Source organism: Canis lupus, chromosome 10, assembly GCF_048164855.1.
Source record: "Canis lupus baileyi chromosome 10, mCanLup2.hap1, whole genome shotgun sequence".
Lineage (NCBI taxonomy): Eukaryota > Metazoa > Chordata > Mammalia > Carnivora > Canidae > Canis > Canis lupus.
Window position 1 is genome coordinate 27,706,878 of NC_132847.1, and position 17,927 is coordinate 27,724,804.

General features: G+C 47.7%; 1 protein-coding gene across 6 annotated transcripts in view; it reads left to right on the top strand.

Annotated features, from left to right (window-relative positions):
• The window catches only part of CTNNA1 (catenin alpha 1), a 184,932-nt gene extending 168,031 nt beyond the window's left edge, over window positions 1–16,901 (top strand). For all 6 annotated transcript variants that reach the window (XM_072841227.1, XM_072841226.1, XM_072841222.1 and 3 more), the window contains 8 exons: window positions 1,157–1,313; window positions 9,311–9,511; window positions 10,075–10,226; window positions 12,889–12,999; window positions 13,991–14,172; window positions 14,281–14,386; window positions 15,138–15,272; window positions 15,830–16,901. In XM_072841227.1, the coding sequence (XP_072697328.1) occupies window positions 1,157–1,313; window positions 9,311–9,511; window positions 10,075–10,226; window positions 12,889–12,999; window positions 13,991–14,172; window positions 14,281–14,386; window positions 15,138–15,272; window positions 15,830–16,117 (1,332 nt within the window). In that variant the 3' untranslated portion in view covers window positions 16,118–16,901. The remainder of the gene's footprint in view (window positions 1–1,156; window positions 1,314–9,310; window positions 9,512–10,074; window positions 10,227–12,888; window positions 13,000–13,990; window positions 14,173–14,280; window positions 14,387–15,137; window positions 15,273–15,829) is intronic.
• The last annotated feature ends 1,026 nt before the right edge of the window (window positions 16,902–17,927 follow it).

A 17,927-nucleotide genomic window follows, 5' to 3' on the forward strand; every position in this document is an offset into this window, starting at 1 on the left:
GGAATGACCGATGGTGGATATAGGATTTGTTTTTGGAGTGATGAAAATGTTCTAAATGTTCCAAAAATTTCTGTGGTGATGGTTCACAACTGTGAATATTTCAAGAACTGTTGAATTGTGTGGCTTAAATGGGTGAAATTTTTGGCATATGAATTATATCTCCATAAAGCTGAGTACGTTTTGGTTGATTTTTGTTGTTTTGTTTTTACAGAGTACTTTTTATTTTATTGCTTATTTTTTAGAGAGAGCATGTATGAATGACGGGGGTGGGAGGCAGAGGGAAAGAGAGAATCTTAAGGAGGCTCCATGCTCTGTGGGATCGACGTGGAGCTCAATCTCACAATCCTGAGATCATGACCTGTGCTGAAATCAAGAGTTGGATGCTTAACTGACTGAGCCCCTCAGTCACCCCTAGAATTACTTTTTAAACTTAACAAATTTTACAGTTGCTGTGCAGAATCTGACATACCAGATGTTCATCACAAGGTAATTAGGAATGGTGGATAACTGAATCAAACCTAGAAATTGTGTAATAGGAAAATTGCAATGTACATCCATAGGATGTAATAAGAAACAATGTTTTTAACCTGTATTTAATGATATGGAGAAGTACTTAAAAGAAGAAACAAGATAGTGTGACATACATACTTAACATACATTTGTGTATAGAAAAAAGCCTGGGGCAGCCTGGGTGGCTTAGCAGTTTAGCGCCACCACCTTCAGCCCAGGGTGTGATCCTGAAGACCCGGGATAGAGTCCCATGTCAGGCTTCTCCCTCTGCCTGTGTCTCTGCCCGCGCCCCCCGCCCCCCCCCCCCCCCCCAACAAACAAACTTGAAAAAAGCCTGAATACAGTGTCAAAAATTTTAAAGAGTTGCCATCACAGAGTGGAGAGAACAGAGATAGTTTTATTAGTTTGTTTCACTACATATGTGCATTTCCAGTGTCTTTCCTTTACGCTCACACTTACAGCCTATTGTCTAACACTTATCTCTTCCATCTTTGTGAGTGTTGTGGTGGAACATGCGGTGTCACCGGTGCTGGTGATTGGTACACGTGTGAGACAAAGCCGCAGCCACTCTACTGCCCAAAGTGTTCCACATACTTTATTTTCCTGACTCTGAAAGTGTAAACATGAAACTTCAATATCTTTGCAGGTTATCAATGCTGCACTGGCTTTAGCAGCAAAACCACAGAGTAAACTGGCCCAAGAGAACATGGATCTTTTTAAAGAACAGTGGGAAAAACAAGTTCGTGTTCTCACAGATGCTGTCGATGACATTACTTCCATTGATGACTTCTTGGCTGTCTCAGGTAATGAGCTGGTTCTCCAGAGAAGCATGTGAGAATGTGCAAAATTACTTTTGTCACAATAATGGACAATCAAAACGCCCCCTAGTCTGAGCAGATAAATTATTCTAGCAATGATATTGTGATGCTTTTCATTTTAATTAAAAAACAACAACAAACTAGCACTCCTGTGAAGTGGGAATTGGGGCTAGTCTTGATCTTAGAAGCAGGAATTAGAAAGCTGGCTGGCATTTTTGCCCTGTTCGTGTAGAGTTAAGATTTTGCAACTCAGCTGTTACCTGTATGGCACCGTCACCACCCAGCCCTTTTGCTGATATTGTATTTAGAAAACACATTGACCTGGGTCCTGGGAGAGGCTGTATTTGTTAGGAGCTTGTGAAACTTAGGAGAAGGGATTCATAACACCATCACCTTTAGTTCTTTTTTTTACCCACCCCCCACCCCCCCACTTCTTGGAAAGCTGCTTCCTTTCTTTCTCAGAAATGATCATAGTTTAACTGCACCATGACAGACAGAAAACAGAGAGGAAATATTTAAGTGCCATTTAATTATGAACTTGCAAAAAATAAATCTGGGTAATTCACCTCACAAAAACAGTTGATTTCATTATATAAACATAAACTGGTAATGACATAGTAAATTGCATTCATATAGAAAATGTCTGTCAACTGCAATTCACTGTTTATCACACAGAGATAAATTTCAATCCATCCCCTTCAAGTTGAGCAAGTAGAAATGCATTCTTCATTTAACAGGGCCTCTGCTGCCCTTAGCTGCACTGCTCGTTTTCTGGAGGTGCCAGGCTTCCTGTGGCTGGTGGCTGTGGGCAGTCAGTGGCTGGGTACTTGGAGGACTCAAATTTGCCTGTCACCCCAGGTAACACAGGCTGGAACATGGGAGATGTGAGTTTCAATGGGGCTTGAAAGAGAAGCAGGGCTTAAATACATGCATAGCACAGTCCTCCAGCAATTACCTGTATATAGGATGATAGTGTGCTCCGCATGCCAGTGTCCTCCTGTCTCTGCCTGTTCTCCCTGAGCTTGGTAGCTGTGGCTGTACATGAGAGTGGGGAGCAGGCAATCCATAAACTGCAGAGAGAGGGGATGAACCACGCTCCTGCAGGACTGCCAAATTGCAGGTGCTGGTACTTTAAAACAAAAAACCCATTTGCAAGCACATCTTTGCAGGTGCCAAAAATGCAGCAATGGCTTTTTTGGGAAATCTTGGCCTTCTGTTGTTTTTCCCAATGAAGTACTGAGTTACTCTTTTTCATAGGTTTAGAGAACAACATTCCACCTTCACAGCACACTTTTAAGCAAACAACAAAATCTGAAATCTAAACGTAAAGCCCCCTCTGGAGAGAAGAGACTACATTCCTACACTTCTTATGATTGGGTTGGGTATAGCTCAAGTTTGGTCTCAAGGGATTTTCAGTCCTTCTTACAGCAAAATAAAATGTAATAGAATCAAATGTCCTCCTGCAACAGTCTTCAAATTGGAGAACAAAAAGGATTCTACAGTAGCATTTAGTGGGATCCAGGCAGTATCTTTAGGGTATAGGATATAAAACAATAGCATGGCAAAGAGAAGACAAATTCTTTAACAGATATGCTTTTATCTGGTGAGTATGTTCAGTTTTTATACAAATGTAGGAGTGTGTAAGGGTTGACTCGATTGAATGAGTTTAGACAGTTTCTATTTAGCAAACACATGGAACATTTCTGTCAGAACATGGTGGTGGTTTCAGAGTATCTGAATTTTAGAGGTCTACCCTAGGCTTGCTTAGCAGAGTCAAGCAGTTAAATGATTAACAGGGCCAGGCTATTATTTATAATTCTTCTGACTCTCTTACATTATGCTTTATAGGGGCATGGGATGAAGAAGGAGACAACTAGATGCCTTTGCAGAGTTCTGCTTGATGGACCAGTTAGTTTTTAGCATTCACACTCGTTTATATCCTCACATACCTGCCTCACCTATGGGAGCTTTTAGCACTTTCTGTGTGGGGTGACTAGGGACATCTTCCCACCTCACCCGATACAGCCTTGCTAGGGAAGCGACTGGCTCTCATCATGAGGAACCTGCTTTGAACTGGGCAGGCCCCAGTGGCATGCAGTCCTTAGCATCACTAGTTGTGCACCATGGATTGGAGAGTAGATGTCGATCTGCGTTCGTGGGCAGCCTTTAGGCAAAAAGCCACATCTCGTCCTCATTCTAATCTGCCCCCCTTGCCATTTTCTCCTTGCCCTGTGGCACGCTGATGCTTTGGTAGTTCTATCAAGGAAATAGGCATTTTCTGAGTAAGGGGCTGCCAGGCATGTGCCCAGCACAGAGTCTGGCTTCGGCTTGGTGGGCTTCATAAATCCTTGCTAAGTGCAGATTAAAGAAGCAGCTAGACTCCCTAGAGTAGTTGTATTGTATTCTGGTACCTCCAGCAGTGTGATAGATTTTATGGAACATTTGCACTAGTGATTTTCCACCATCAGATCCTTGGAGTCCATGGTGCTTAGACGTTCACTGTAGCCTGTTCACTGAGTTCCAGTGAGAACCCATTTTTTAGGGATAGGACTGCTTTCTTGCTATTGTTCCTGGGTATTTGGTCCCCTTGGTTCCCAAAGTTCTCCCATACTTGTCACAAGTCCTATCTAAATTTGTGCTCAAAAAGTAATGGTCAGGGATCCCTGGGTAAGTAAGTAAGTAAAGTAAGTAATGGTCATTTTGTGTATATGGTGAAGCCACAAAGCATTTCTTGAGGCTGTAGGGCAAGGGAAACTTGGGTTGCTGTATATGAAATATGAGACAGTGGCACTTGAAAGAGAGGGTCATGCAGGCCACCTCCAGGGAAGAGGGAGCGGGGGCTCCTTTTCACCTAGTTCTATTCAAAATGTCCCTTGTAAATATTGGAAATGGGTAAGATGGTAGAGTGCATTCAGCAAATCCTGAGTATATTTATATTGACTGATCCTTAAGGACAGGAGTTTGAAATTTATCAAAGTGATAAAGGCTGAATTTCATTTGAATTGTATTTGATAAACATTTTCCATGGAAATGCAGTTTACTTTCTTGTGCATTTATTCTGCTTACATGTGGAAGTTTTAGTTCCTTTTCTTACCCCCTTAAATTCAAGTATTTGGTTAAAGTGGTTCTGATTGGGGTTATTATAGTTCTTTACCACATGCTCTTGGAAACAAATAGTATACTGTATTAGATACTTTAGGGCAACACCTAACTAAGATTGGTAATTTGTACTTCTTCATTAAGTGTCAGTGTGCTCAAAGAATTTGGTCTGATTGCAAGGTCATTATTTTTAACGGAAGGCCGTTAAATAAAAGGATTACTATATCAATTTTTTGTTTGTTTGTTTTTAAGAGCAAAATACCTATGAAACTGAAGATAAGGCAGTGGTGAGGTTGGGTTTTAATTTCCCATGCCCACTAGCTATGTGACCTTGTACAAGATAGTTAATACCTACATGTTCTGGCTTCCTCATGAATTAATGGTGATTTTTTTTTTTAAAAATTTTTAAAAGATTTTATTTATTTTAGAGAGCTCCTATTTTAGGAGCATGGGGGAGTGGCAGGGGGAGAGAATCTCAGGCACACTCCACACTGTGCACGGAGCCCAGCACGCGGCTCAATCCAGGACTCTGAGCTCATGGCCTCAGCCAAAACCAAGAATCTGAGGCTTAGCCAGTTGAGCTTCCTGGGCACCCCTGGTTTGTTTTTTTTGTTTGTTTCCCAAATGGCTAGTCTATAACAGGGTAAATGTCAGTGACTCAGTATGTTTCCTGTTACAGATTATCATCTCTTATGTCTGCATAAGTATACATTGGTAGAGATAGAGATAGCCAGAAGCAAAGGGTACACAGAATGGGCCCTGTTATCCATTGTGGATTAAAGTATGAGTTCATGCAGCCTTTCTGAAGAATGCCAGTTGGCTCAGATCCTGGAGGGCAATTAGGCACCACATATCTACTTTAAACATGTATGCCCTCTGACTTGGTAATCCTATTGCTAGAAATTTTCTCCAGGGATATGTACACAGATGTTTCCCAAAATACCTGTACAAGGGTGTTCATGTCAATCAAAACGTCTAAGACAAGACTAGATAAGTAAATTATGGTACCTCTGTCTATTCAGTAGGGTACTTTGCAGCCATCAAAAAGAATGAGGTAGATAGTTGAAGGCTGGCCTAGAAAGATTTTGAAATGAAAAACATAGAATAGGGATCCCTGGGTGGCTCAGCGGTTTGGCGCCTGCCTTTGGCCCGGGATGCAATCTTGGAGTCCTGGGGTCGAGTCCTGCGTCAGGGTCCTAGCATGGAGCCTGCTTCTCCTTCCTCCTGTGTCTCTGCCTCTCTCTCTCTCTCTCTCTCTCTCTCTCTCTCTCTCTCATATAAATAATAAATAAATAAATCTTAAAAAAGAAAAACAGAATAGTGTCCATAATATGATCCTTACTAAATAGACTGTATCTGTGGATTTTTTTTCCACTTAGAGGCACCTCCAGTGTTGAACAGAGTCTTTAATGGGGTACAGATTGGTTTTTCTACCCATAATGGACCCCTGCTGAGTTTCCTTGAAAAGTCAATTAAAGCTAAAGGAATTTATGGTTTAAGGTAGCGTAGGTACCTCCAACCCTCCCATGTTTGTCCATGTCCACTGCAAACTCATTTCTGCTAAGGGGCCCAAGTGCAGAGAGCAGAATCGGTGCTTGTGTCCTGGGTATATGGTAGCCACAGCTGGATGGGGCTTTCCTAGAGACAGCTGTGTAGTGACTGTAGAGACTATTTAGTCAGCTTCCCAAAATAGAAGCCTTCCTTTGGTGCTGAAGCATGGCAAATCCTTCCCTGGTTTAGGCTCACTGGAGGAAAGCCAGTTTGAATTCAAGAAAGTCAAGATCGATTTTAAAAACATAGGTGTCTAGACGCAGGTTAACAAATCCTTGGTGGAAGTTCAGGCTGCTTTGTCTCATGAACAAAAAAGAATGCCATGCTTCATTGATTCTAAGATGTGCTTCCTGCCCTGTACTAAGAATCCTAAAACAGGATGAGTTTTAAAATCAGTATTATGAGAAAACATTGGTCCATGGTTTAGTGAGGAATCCTTTTTCCTTCTTTTTCGTTCCTTTCCATCCTTCTACTTTCCTTTCTTTGATAGGAAATACAAATGTAAAATGTGTTAGGTATTAGCAAACGCAGCAGTTCTTACCCCGCAGGCTGGTATGGTGCACAGGCTCAATCCCAGTCTGTTCAGTTTACATTAATTATGTAGAGAGTATGTATATAAATGATGCCTCCAGTGGCCTCCCCACTCATTTATTCCTGTGGTTGGTTCACATATCCTCCTCTGAAATTTGTTTATGTAAAAAGTTTGATCTGTTTTTTCTGTTAATAGTACAATGATGGAAACCCTAGCAAGTCCCCTCTAATTTTTTAATTAGTAGACTCAAAACTAGGGTCTTCTTAGCTACTTACTGTGGTAACTCATTTTTCCCTTCTGTAATAGGAAATTTTGGCTTTCATTGGAAATATTTTAATTTATTTAAAGAAAAGAAATAACTTTTGGAGCAATTTTAAGCTCACAGCAAAATTAAGTGGAGGATAGAGATTTTCCATCTGTCCATGACCCCACACATTCACAGCCTTCCCCATCATTAGCATCCCCCACTGTAGTAGCGCGTTTAGGACCATTGATGAACCTATACATTATTATCACCCAAAGCCCATGATGTACATTACTGTTCATTCTCGGTTGGTGTACTTTCCGTGGATTTGGATAAATGTATCCATCATTATGGTGTCGTATACAGTATTCACTGCCCTAAAAATCCTCTGTACTCTGCCTGTTTTTCCCTCCCCACCTCCAGTTCCTGATATTTTTTTACTGTCTCCATAGTTTTAACATTTTTCAGAATGTTATATAGTTGGAATTATAGTGTGTGTAGCCTTTCAGGTTGGCTTCTTTCATTTAATAATATGCAGTGAACGTGTCTCCATGTCTTTTCTTGGCTTCATCGCTCATTTCTTGTCAATGCTGAACAATATCCCATGGTCTGGATGTATCTTATTTTCCCCATTCACCCACTGAAGGACATCTTGGGTGCTTTCAAGTTTTGGCAGTTATGAACAAAGCTGTCCTAAACACCCATGTGCAGGTTTTTATGTGGACAGGAGTTTTCAGCTCCTTTGTATAAATACCAAGAAGTGTGACTCCTGGATCGTATGGGAGGGTGTGTTTAATTTTAGAGGAAACATGTTTTTGCCAAATCTCTTCAGTTCTTTCACGTTGTTACTTCTCGTAGTGATTTTTTTCATCTTATTCTATTATACCAGTGGTCTCAGAACAGAGAGACCCTTAGGGAGCCCCTGCCTACAGTCTCTTGGGAACTACAGAGAGGAAGGCTTTGGTTCTTGGGGCCTGCAGGGGATTCTGAAGCCCAGAGGCAGGGCATTGTGGTGCTCTGTTCTTTGCTGGATATGCTGAGTACCACTTGCCTCTGGCTCCCTTGGACATGAAAGGAAATAGCACCAGGACCCCTGTCTTGTTGGGAGTATCTTAAGAGGTCACGCTATCTGCTATCTCCCTTCTAGACACTGTCACCTATCACTTGACTATGTTAGCAGAGGTTGCAGGGGAAGGGTAATTGGGTTTTAGAAGTGGATTCAATCAGGAGGCAGTCCAGAATAATGACACGCCGATGTCTATGGTGGCCAGGGCCGGCAAAGAAATCACCTGTTGGCTTAGGCAAGGGAGCATGTCTTCTACAAGTTGTTACGTCTTTTTTTTTTTTCTTTTTTAAGATTTTATTTATGTATTTATGTATGTATGTATTTGTTTATGAGAATGAGCAGAGGGAGAGAGAGAAGCAGGGCTCCCCACTGAGCAGGGAGCCTGATGCAGGAGTTGATCCCAGAGCTCCAAGATCATGACCTGTGCTGAAGGCAGCTGCCCAGCTGACTGAGCCATCCAGGCGGCCTACATCTCATTTTTTGTTTGAGCAGGAATGGCCAGATGATTATGGGGCTTTCCTTTATGTCACTCTGCACCCACCCCATAGTCTGAGCAGCCCTGTTATCTGGGCTGTCTGCTGGTGGTCCCTGTATTTCTGGGTGAGTGAGAACAGTTGCCTGGACCATCCTGGCTCAGCTGTTACAGATGGACATCATCCATTTTAGTGGCTGTATAGTGCCCATAATTTATTACCTACTCTGCCCTTGGATATTTTAGTTGCTTCTACTTTGCTGTAATTACAGATGAAGCAGAAGCTCTTTACTCTGACGTTCCCAAACTCTAGTGTCAAGCATTTTGCTTTGAGGAAAAATAATTTTGGTGGGTCGTCCACATCCATTTCTCTGATTGGTAGGAGCCACCTGTCAGCTTAACACAATTCAAGGGTCTTTGCAAATACCACAGTAGGCCCATGGCCACCCATGAAAGGGATACTAAATGTTTTTGTATCAGGGAGGCTCCCTTGGTGCCCTCCAGGGGTGGCTTCATTCTGCTTTCTAGCACCTTCTACCCCAGGGCTGTCCTGGCTTCTTGGCAAATTGTCTGAGTACTGGCATCTACTAGAGGGAAGGGCAAAGGACTGGAAGGATAGAGACTTATAATGAACCCTTTCTTCTATTTAAGACTTTGTTTTGGACATAAGGCTAGTGAAATTATTTAAAGAAGAGAGAAGTTACCAAGGTCTCTGCGATCTGAATTTTCTGCCTGGCTTACAGAACAACTGTACTTTAAAGATCTCTTGATCACTTCCTCTCTCTCTCTATAAACTTGGAATTGAGGATTATTATCCTTGGAGGTGATTATGGGTTGAGTTTCTGTGGGACAGTTAATTAAGTGGTTAGTCTGGTCTTCAGTGAAATGATACATGGGAAGCTTTGGCTCTGCAGCTGGCACAAAATGAGCACTCGGTGAGCAGTAGATGCCAGCGTACCATTGTCCCCCTTCTAGTGGAATGCCCTTTCCCTTATTCGGCTTTTTGTTTGTTATTTAGAGAATCACATTTTGGAAGATGTGAACAAATGCGTCATTGCTCTCCAAGAGAAAGATGTGGATGGTCTGGACCGCACAGCTGGTGCAATTCGAGGACGGGCTGCTCGGGTCATTCATGTAGTCACTTCAGAGATGGACAACTATGAGCCAGGGGTCTACACGGAGAAGGTCCTGGAAGCCACGAAGCTGCTCTCCAACACAGGTTTGGGGACTCCCTCCCTTTTTGGTACTCCCCACACACACATGTCCACCCTGTGAGTGCAGGCCCTCGTGGTAGGAAGGACGAGATCAGGATGTAGCTCAGGCTTTCATACAGTAATGTCAGGGTGAATGTCAGACTGAGAAGTTGATGAGCCAAATTATAAGGCTTTGACAACTTTCCTTTCACATGTGTCCCCAGCTAATTATGGGATTAATTCTGAACATACTATTAAAGATGAACTTCTGAGTTAAGTCTCTTTTTAGTGAATAAATACTAAATTAAGGACGGTCCTAGTTTTAAGCAGGGCCTCCAATTTTTCTCACTTCATGTCTCTCCCATCCAAATCCAATATTGTAAAATCTGGTCAGAGACAAAGATGATTTGAGTCTTGGTAAAATATGGCATTTAGTTTATTTCAACTGTAAATACTCTTCACATGGGTTGGAGGCACAGGCTCTTCATCATGCACCTGGCTTCCTCTGTCTCCTTGAGGGATTTGGGGGGCAGGTAGAGTAATGCTGTCTGCTGGGCCAGCTGGACCTGCCGTGCCTCTTTCTCCACAGTCATGCCACGTTTTACCGAGCAAGTGGAGGCGGCTGTGGAAGCCCTCAGCTCGGATCCAGCCCAGCCCATGGATGAGAATGAGTTTATCGATGCCTCCCGCCTCGTGTACGACGGCATCCGGGACATCAGGAAAGCGGTGTTGATGATAAGGGTGAGTAACTGCATTTCAGACGTTTTAACAGCTTCTTTCTTATCGTTTGCTAAACTCGAGCAATGCATCATTCTGGAACTCAGCAGATGCGGTGGCAGTATATTAAAACCATGAATCTAAAAGCTGTTAGAATGAGATATATTTAATTATGTTGTCTAAAATGACTTTTAGTTGCAAGTTAGAGCCCAAACTTGGGCCAAGACAGGGAGCTAGGATGAGTTGGCTTTGATAATTTAGTTTCAGGCATAGATTCCCCACAGATAGGCAGACTGTGGTGTGCGACAGGGAACCCACAGTGAAGCCTCTTCAGTTATTTTCTGAGAAGGGAGTGTTTCCTTCATGCAGGTTGAAGCCATCCTTTGCATGGACGCCCCCGTCCTTGACAGTGGTGGGAGATCCCAGAGCCTCTGTATCCTTGGGGTGAGGAGGAGTGCCTGTGGCAGCCCTTGCTCAAGCTCCCCTGATGTGCCTTCTCTGTTCTGGGCCCCACATGACCCATTTTCTCTGACCTATGGGAGGGAATACCCAGCAGCCCTCCCAGGTGGCGTAAATACAAGGGTTTTGAGAAGCCACGGACACCACCCCCGTAATATGGCCCAGGGTGCCAGGGCTGGGTCTCCCAGTTGCCCTCCCCTGGCATGTGGTGTCTCACATCGTCTTCTGAGCACGAGCCTGTTGCTCTGGGAGCTGAGAGCAGGAAGTGTGCATCCCCGTCCCCCGGGGCCACCTGGGGGTCCCAAGGGCCTGGGCCAGAGCCCGCCTGCTGCAGGGAGCACTGCTGGCTGTGCGGCCTGGCTGGTGGGGTCAGGAGACGTTGTTTACACTTTCCCGGTTTACTAGACAGACCTCTCAGGGTGGGCAGGGATCCTGTCCCACTTTTTATCCTCCCAGCTCATCAGCTGGAAACAGGGGCCGTTTCTAAGGCAGCTGCATGAGGCTGGACCCACTTCATCTGCAGCGTAGAAACGTGTGGGCAAGAGGGCCGGGGCCCCCCGGGTGAGGCAGAAGGAGAAGTGTGCATGCCCTGGTTGGTGCCAGCTGTCCTGTAGGCCCCAGGTTCCCTGGCTGCACGGGGGCAGGAAATTGCTCTGCTTTCTCCATCTCTTTGTACTTGTACCTGAGAAGCAAGCTGGCTTGGTAGAATGATTGGTCACATGGGCCGCCCTGTCCCAGTGCCATGAAGGGGTCCCTGGGCATGCCATCGCTGGTAATGGACGCAGCCCTGTTTCTCCAGAGCCTTTTCTTAGACACTTAGAAATGGAATAAAAGGGACCTTAAGATAAAGAGGAGTCACTGGTGCTGAGGTTGACATCTTGGGGGGTTGGGCGGGCAGACACTGCGTATACAACGAGGGGACATGCTTGCAGACTCTGGAGCCCCGGCCCCTCCTGGACTCTCCTCATCTTCTCTGAAGAACAGAGGTGCTGGTGGTTCTAGTGAGCTGTGGTGTGGGCAACACAGGGCCCGACAGTGGAGTAGCGGTGCTGCACCTCCAGGGCCCAGTATGGTCCCTGGTACACAGATGCTCAGCAGAAAGGAAGGAACAGGAGGTACCTGGTCTCTTGGCAAGAATAGTTCTTGGGTCTCTGACGGGGCCAGCAGGGCTGGCACAAGAGCAGGTTCTCACAAGACAGCATGTCTCTGGGAAAGCCCCTCTGCAGGTATCTGTGACCAGGGATCTGGGATCCAAAGTGGCCAGCGGTGGGGTCGTGTGTGGCCGCCAAGTCAGAGAGACTCCGGGTCTTGCACTCATGTGTCCCCAGGGCTTGCTGGTGCCTGGCGTGACCCCCTGTCCTTACCTCACGTCACTGAGAGACAAGCTTAGTCTTGGGCAGCCCAGATGTTCCTCACACATCCTCTCACGGGAGCCCTGCAGCAAGCCCTGGGGCCCCGCCTTGGATTAGATCCTGGTACAGATAGGGGATGTGCCTCATTGCCCTTCTGTCACAGGCCGGTCCGCCAGGCCAGTAGCCAACCCCAGCTGTTCCGCCCACTGCCCATTACTAGTAACTTCCAGGAGACAACGTCAGGTTTCAAGTCAGCCACTAATCATGAGAGGCTGGAAGTTGTATGAAATAAGAATTTTTTTTTTTTGAAATAAGAATTTTTATTTCATAATTAAAGCTAGAGAGCTAGAACTGGAAACGGGACCTTGGAGACATACTCAGACCTTACCTGCCACGTTCTTTTCACATTGATAAAAGTAAAGCAGAAAAAAGTCCATGAAAATCCATTGCCTATTTCTTCTCTTCAAAGCATTGTCCTAAGGGAAAGCCTAATATTACTTCCTTCATTCATTTTCTTCTTGCCATCACATGGGAAGGTTCTAAGAATCTGCTTAATGTTGGATAAAATGTCTTTTCAATACAGTACGTTTCCCACCAGGATGAGCCTCACTTTTGTGTAGGGTGCAGGTGAGTCCTGACCCTCGTAGAAGCTGAAGCTCCTCGAGCCTCTGGGAAGTCCTGATGGGGGCCTAGCCTGGGACGCCTCACGTGTGTGTCAGTGAGGCGGGTCTCGAGTGAATCATGGCTGATGTTAACCTGATTGGCCCCAGCTGCTTGGAACATGGCTCATGTGAAGACCCAGAGTTCTGGGTGTTTGTACTTTGGACCCAAGGGCCTAGGGTGTTTCTGATTCGTGCTCTCCATATTGCTGGCAGACTCCCGAGGAACTGGATGACTCTGACTTTGAGACAGAAGACTTCGATGTCAGAAGTCGGACGAGTGTCCAGACAGAAGATGACCAGCTGATAGCTGGTCAGAGCGCCCGGGTAAGGAACATGTCCCTGTGCCTCCAGGAGCTTGGCTTTTTCTTTTCTGGGATCGATCACAGCGTTCCCACTTTGTCTCCCTGGCACCGGGATAGAGCTCACCCCAGGGGGTGGCACATGGCAGCCAGGAGCAGGGCGGGAGCAGGAGCAGGCCCTCGGCCTCAGCTGTGCCCTGGGGGCGTTGGCTGATGACAGGGCCCTGCGTCAGGAGAGCCCAGTGGCGGGTCAATGCCATGTTTGTTAAAAGGATTGTGACATTCAAAAAAGATGGCTATCTTTGCCCATCTCAGTGATAGCATGGTATGAGCTATTTAATTATTCATGGGTTAAAAAAAAATAACAGTGGTACATTCAAGAAAATCATTCAGAGCCATTGCATTCATTTGAGTCATTAAATCTTCAATCAATAGCATTTATGTTTTTGGGAGCATGCCAAGAAATATTTCCATGGAGCCTTTTCCAGTCCTCAGAAATCATTTTGAACAGCAAATGCAGCCTTGCTTTGGGCCCCTCTCCATCACGAGCACTTGGGGAAGCTGTGGCAGGGGGCTCACGGCCTGGAGTCTGTGGGCCTTGGGGTGGGCGCTGTGAGAGGGTTCAGAGGTGCCATGTCAGGGAGCTAAGGTGGGGCCCACCAGAGAGGGGCCCATGCACCACCCCTGGGATCGTGTCCTATCCCCCACAGCAGCAGGCAGACGAACTCACAGGGTATTAAGCGGCTTCCGTCCCTGTACAGGCCTGATCTGGAAGCCTCCATATTTGTTCTCTGTCCCTCGCACTGTGTTCTCCTCCACATGGAAACTTGTTTTTGAAAATGGGTTGGAAATTCAGGCTGCTGTGAACTTGTGCTCAAAGTGAGGAGAAATGGACCTTTAGGCAAAATGAAGCCCATTAAAGATCATCCCACCTCTGCCACAGGTTGCATCAGCTGATGTGCTGTGAGGGCTTCATACTCTCCTCACCTAAGAGCTCTTTGTGCTTCGGGTTTCAGGCGATCATGGCTCAGCTTCCCCAGGAGCAAAAAGCAAAGATTGCCGAACAGGTGGCCAGCTTCCAGGAAGAAAAAAGCAAGCTGGATGCTGAGGTGTCCAAGTGGGATGACAGCGGCAATGACATCATCGTGCTGGCCAAGCAGATGTGCATGATCATGATGGAAATGACGGACTTCACCCGGTGAGCTGCGCCGCCCCTGGGTGCCGGCCCACCCTGTGCTCCGCGGCCGGCCCCCTTCTTCCCCTTCACCGTCAGCCACACACAGTGATCTTTGCTCTCTTTTGTCAGAGGGAAAGGACCACTCAAGAACACGTCCGATGTGATCAGCGCCGCCAAGAAGATTGCGGAGGCAGGATCCAGGATGGACAAGCTCGGCCGGACCATCGCAGACCACGTGAGTGGGGGTCGCTGCAGGGCTGCCAGGTGCATCCCAAGGTGCTGACCGTCGTCCTGTTTTCCTTGGGGCATGGCGCTCCTCTCATCTCCAGACATGTGCTTGGCTTATCACCCTGCTGGGTTGGTACCCACATCGATGTGTGAGGATTTCTGAATTCCTCTTTGACAAGTCTTAGGAGCCCAGCCCAGCGTACGTTGAGAGCATGTCTATGGGGCAGGTGTGTGTATCCTGCCATCCTCCTGGGGGCTGCAGCATTGTTGTCTCCCTGTTTCCTGCACATCCTCACATACTGAACTAATCGGTCCCAAGGGGTAGAAGCCACTCTTGGCTCTGCTCTCTGCAGTCCAGGAGCAGGCACGTCTGCTGCCGTGTTTATCTTGACACCACCCAGTCTTCTCCCCGCTTCCATCACCAGCTCGGCCCAGCTCCCCACAGACCGTGCCTCGATAGCCACTCCTGTCCCCTGCTCCGTGCTGCCTCAGCTGCCAGCACGGTCTGGGTAGATGATCACCTAACACGTGGTCCCCCCAGGCCCGCAGCTCTTTCCTAGCCTCTGGACTCCAGGCCGCTCTCCCGGCCTCCTACACTCGGTGCATGAAGTGCCTCACAGGGCGGCAGTGGATACACTTGAGGGAGGTCACCCTGGAGTCCAGAGCACTTGTGCTTTGCTCCGGCAGGGAGAGCCCTGCCCAGGGTGGGGGAACCTTGGGCCTGGGGTGTGTGCTGATCCCTGCTGCTCTCCTGGCAGTGCCCGGACTCCGCCTGCAAGCAGGACCTGCTGGCCTATCTGCAGCGCATCGCACTCTACTGCCACCAGCTCAACATCTGCAGCAAGGTCAAGGCCGAGGTGCAGAACCTGGGTGGGGAGCTCGTCGTCTCTGGGGTAAGTTTGAGCCACGAGCATGGGTGCCTGGCGGGCGTGTGCTCGCATCTCTGCTGCGTAGACATCCTGCCTACCCTGATGTCAGGGACGTGTGCTGTGGAGAGACCCCAAGGGTCCTCTCGCTGGGAGGAAGTATTCTCATTTCTCTGTTGTCCTTCCCTCAAAGGGGACTTGAACCTGTTCAGAAATTACAAAGATAACATAGCTGGGCCCCCAGAGCACTCACGTGGTTCTGTTCTCTCACACTGGCTCTGGGTTCCACTGGGCCCTGCAGGGGTTTCCTTCCAAACAACTACTTTCTGTGTAGGATCCCCCTCGCCAATGCACCTCCGTCACTCAGAGACAGACCTTTCTCCAGGTTTTAAGAGCAAGTAGACTCTGGAGGGAGGGGAGGCAAGGTAATGGCGCCTTACGTTGCTTGGGTGCTGCACCCTCCTAAATATCTGGACCAGGTGTATCCCGTTTTCCCGGATAAGAACAGGGGCTGTGGGGAGAGCTGACCAGGACCGCGGCCACGGGCCCCGCGCCTTCCTCACTGCCCTGTCTGTCCCTCGCAGGTGGACAGCGCCATGTCCCTGATCCAGGCCGCCAAGAACCTGATGAATGCAGTGGTGCAGACCGTGAAGGCATCCTACGTGGCCTCTACCAAATACCAGAAATCTCAGGGCATGGCTTCCCTCAACCTACCGGCTGTGTCCTGGAAGATGAAGGCCCCCGAGAAGAAGCCCTTGGTGAAGAGGGAGAAGCAGGATGAGACACAGACCAAGATCAAACGGGCGTCACAGAAGAAGCATGTGAACCCGGTGCAGGCCCTGAGCGAGTTCAAAGCCATGGACAGCATCTAGGGCCACCGCGCCCGCCTGCCGCCTCCACCCCAGGGCTCCTGAGATCAGGCCCTGCTCCTCACTGATGTATCTGCTCAACACAACACCGTGTTAGATTCCATGGGGACATGGACAGATTTTAAACCTGGCCCGGTGGGGCATTTGGCCAGGATATACTTGTGTTTAAATTAGTCAAAAATACTTTTGGAATTCAGGAGCACATTTCTAACTATATTTTTTTTAAGCTTAAGTAAAAATTAAAGAAAAATTCCATAACCAAAGAGAAACCCACATTACCTGGTAGGGGACACTCTTGACCAAGGTCTCAGTGTGCACGATGGGTGGGGGGCCACTGGGGCCAGGTGACTGCAGGAGTTCCAAGGGGAGCCAGCCGGGTGCCTTAGAAGGAAGGGCTTGGAGGGACAGACCACATGGAGCTCAGTAAGACGTGACGCATCACCAGGAAAACTGATTACTCTCCTTATGACCCTAATAAAGTTGCTTTTTTCAGACTAGAATGTTGTGATGCCCTGATCGTAACATGCTTCTTCCCTTTCCTCAGCTTCAAATGTAAATTCATCACTGGGCTCACTTCTAATAATCGCAGTGTTTCCTGCCTCGGGCTTCGCAACACCAGCCTCACAAAATAGTGTTTGCTTAGGCGGTAACTTAGACTTTACCTGATTTTTGATTACGACAGCGATGGCTATAGCTATAAGGTATAATTTTACTGTCTTATTTAAATTTTATGAATTTGAATGTTTTTTACACTAACTTTCCCCAATAAAGTCCACTATGAAACCAAGTCTGAGAGGCAATATTGTTTTCTTTGCCTTCCAGTGGAGGCAGGTTCTACATACAGCAAACGTTTCCTGGACCTGCCTACAGCGTCTGCAGGGCCCTGGGCCTCTGGTATGTCTGCCCCAGGACAGCGGTGCTGGCACCACTCACCTGTGGCTCCAGGCAGATGGCTGCACGTCCTCGGAGCCCCCGGGCCTGTGGCCTCGCCCTCTTTGGAAACGCCCAATATTGGAGCCTCGAGTGTAGGTCAGAACCTCGGTGGGCGGCACCCATGAGGTCTCCATGGCGTCTCCCCTCTTCTGGGTCGTCCTAGCAGCTCACAGCTGTGATGGGGACATCTGTAAACACACAAACTCTCCCCAACCTTCTGTCTCTAGTGCATCCCCTCCTGAAGCTCAGGGCCTTCAATAGACCTGTGTGGTCCTTGTGTCCTCGTCCTCCCATTTTACTCGGCTGTGTCCCTACTGCTCTCTGCCATCCACCACGGCTGGCAGCGTGGCTCCTGGTCTCACCACCATCCCCATCCAGGTGGCCCAGGTGGACACTCCCTCTCCACCCCCACCATGGCCCCTCACCTGACTCCTGGACCCCAAGACTCTGGGCTCTGCCTTCCTCACTCTGTGCCCCTCTCCTCCTCCTTTTCTCCTGCCGCCCTCCCCCCCCCCACTTGTCCAAGCATTCCTGGGGCTCAGTTCACTGGCTGGCTCTGGCTCTGCCCATTCTGATGGCGACCAGACTCCAGGCTGTGAATCCGGTCAGTGCTGGCTTCTCTCGGGCCTTGACCCTTCTGCCTCCTAGTTCTCCACCTTCGTTACCAGCACGCACCTAAGCGGTCCAATTCCTTGAACACGTAGGCAGGACCCGCTGTTAACACTTCTGTTTGCTCTTACCTGGCCGAGGCCATCATCACTGTCCGGTTATTTCCGTGTGACACACATAGCCCCAGAACTTAGAAGCTAAAGCGACACTCCTCACCTCAGTTTCTGAAGACTAAGAATCCAGGAGCTGCTCAGCGGGAGGCTCTGACTCG